The 2,356-nt window shown below is 49.5% G+C and overlaps 1 protein-coding gene across 1 annotated transcript in view; it reads left to right on the forward strand.

The window, feature by feature from the left end:
- Positions 1-3: 3 nt before the first annotated feature.
- The window catches only part of EMIHUDRAFT_211688 (hypothetical protein), a gene marked incomplete at both ends in the record, with an annotated part of 2,794 nt that continues 441 nt past the window's right edge, over positions 4-2,356 (forward strand). Inside the window, one exon of the mRNA XM_005766679.1 lies at positions 4-14. Coding sequence (XP_005766736.1) covers positions 4-14 — 11 coding nt within the window. The remainder of the gene's footprint in view (positions 15-2,356) is intronic.

A 2,356-nucleotide genomic window follows, 5' to 3' on the forward strand; every position in this document is an offset into this window, starting at 1 on the left:
AGGATGCACCTCGAGTCAGACAGCTGTGAATAGTATAGCTGTGAACAGTACAGCTGTGAAACAATAGGTCAGGATGCACCTCGAGTCAGACAGCTGTGAACAGTATAGCTGTGAACAGTACAGCCGTGAATAGGTCAGGATGCACCTCGAGTCAGACAGCCTGTGAATAGTATAGCTGTGAACAGTACAGCTGTGAAACAATAGGTCAGGATGCACCTCGAGTCAGACAGCTGTGAATAGTATAGCTGTGAACAGTACAGCCGTGAATAGGTCAGGATGCACCTCGAGTCAGACAAGCTGTGAATAGTATAGCTGTGAACAGTACAGCCGTGAATAGGTCAGGATGCACCTCGAGTCAGACAGCCTGTGAATAGTATAGCTGTGAACAGTACAGCTGTGAAACAATAGGTCAGGATGCACCTCGAGTCAGACAGCTGTGAATAGTATAGCTGTGAACAGTACAGCCGTGAATAGGTCAGGATGCACCTCGAGTCAGACAAGCTGTGAATAGTATAGCTGTGAACAGTACAGCCGTGAATAGGTCAGGATGCACCTCGAGTCAGACAGCCTGTGAATAGTATAGCTGTGAACAGTACAGCTGTGAAACAATAGGTCAGGATGCACCTCGAGTCAGACAGCTGTGAATAGTATAGCTGTGAACAGTACAGCCGTGAATAGGTCAGGATGCACCTCGAGTCAGACAGCTGTGAACAGTATAGCTGTGAACAGTACAGCTGTGAAACAATAGGTCAGGATGCACCTCGAGTCAGACAGCTGTGAATAGTATAGCTGTGAACAGTACAGCCGTGAATAGGTCAGGATGCACCTCGAGTCAGACAGCTGTGAATAGTATAGCTGTGAACAGTACAGCCGTGAATAGGTCAGGATGCACCTCGAGTCAGACAGCCTGTGAATAGTATAGCTGTGAACAGTACAGCTGTGAAACAATAGGTCAGGATGCACCTCGAGTCAGACAGCTGTGAATAGTATAGCTGTGAACAGTACAGCCGTGAATAGGTCAGGATGCACCTCGAGTCAGACAGCTGTGAATAGTATAGCTGTGAACAGTACAGCCGTGAATAGGTCAGGATGCACCTCGAGTCAGACAGCCTGTGAATAGTATAGCTGTGAACAGTACAGCTGTGAATAGGTCAGGATGCACCTCGAGTCAGACGGCTTTGAATAGTATAGCTGTGAACAGTACAGCCGTGAATAGGTCAGGATGCACCTCGAGTCAGACCGCTGTGAATAGTATAGCTGTGAACAGTACAGCCGTGAATAGGTCAGGATATGCACCTCGAGTCAGACAGCTGTGAATAGTACAGCTGTGAACAGTACAGCCGTGAATAGGTCAGGATGCACCTCGAGTCAGACGGCTGTGAATAGTACAGCTGTGAACAGTGCAGCTGTGAATAGGTCAGGATGCACCTCGAGTCAGACAGCTGTGAACAGTATAGCTGTGAACAGTACAGCCGTGAATAGGTCAGGATGCACCTCGAGTCAGACAGCTTTGAATAGTATAGCTGTGAACAGTACAGCCGTGAATAGGTCAGGATGCACCTCGAGTCAGACCGCTGTGAATAGTATAGCTGTGAACAGTACAGCCGTGAATAGGTCAGGATATGCACCTCGAGTCAGACAGCTGTGAATAGTACAGCTGTGAACAGTACAGCTGTGAAACAATAGGTCAGGATGCACCTCGAGTCAGACAGCTGTGAATAGTATAGCTGTGAACAGTACAGCCGTGAATAGGTCAGGATATGCACCTCGAGTCAGACAGCTGTGAATAGTATAGCTGTGAACAGTACAGCCGTGAATAGGTCAGGATGCACCTCGAGTCAGACGGCTGTGAATAGTATAGCTGTGAACAGTACAGCTGTGAATAGGTCAGGATGCACCTCGAGTCAGACAGCTGTGAATAGTATAGCTGTGAACAGTGCAGCTGTGAATAGGTCAGGATGCACCTCGAGTCAGACAGCTGTGAATAGTACAGCTGTGAACAGTACAGCTGTGAATAGGTCAGGATGCACCTCGAGTCAGACAGCTGTGAATAGTATAGCTGTGAACAGTACAGCCGTGAATAGGTCAGGATGCACCTCGAGTCAGACGGCTGTGAATAGCACAGCTGTGAACAGTACAGCTGTGAATAGGTCAGGATGCACCTCGAGTCAGACGGCACGATCGCGGGGTCCGCGCACCGCCAAACAAAAGCCTCTTGACTTCAGACCCCCCCCCGCTCCCCCCCTCCGGACAGTTTAGCATACTATTCACAGCTGTACTATTCACAGCAAGCTCGCGGGGTCCGCGCACCGCCAAACAAAAGCCTCTTGACTTCAGACCCCCCCCCCCCCCCCCC

Source organism: Emiliania huxleyi, assembly GCF_000372725.1.
Source record: "Emiliania huxleyi CCMP1516 unplaced genomic scaffold EMIHUscaffold_50, whole genome shotgun sequence".
NCBI lineage: Eukaryota > Haptophyta > Isochrysidales > Noelaerhabdaceae > Emiliania > Emiliania huxleyi.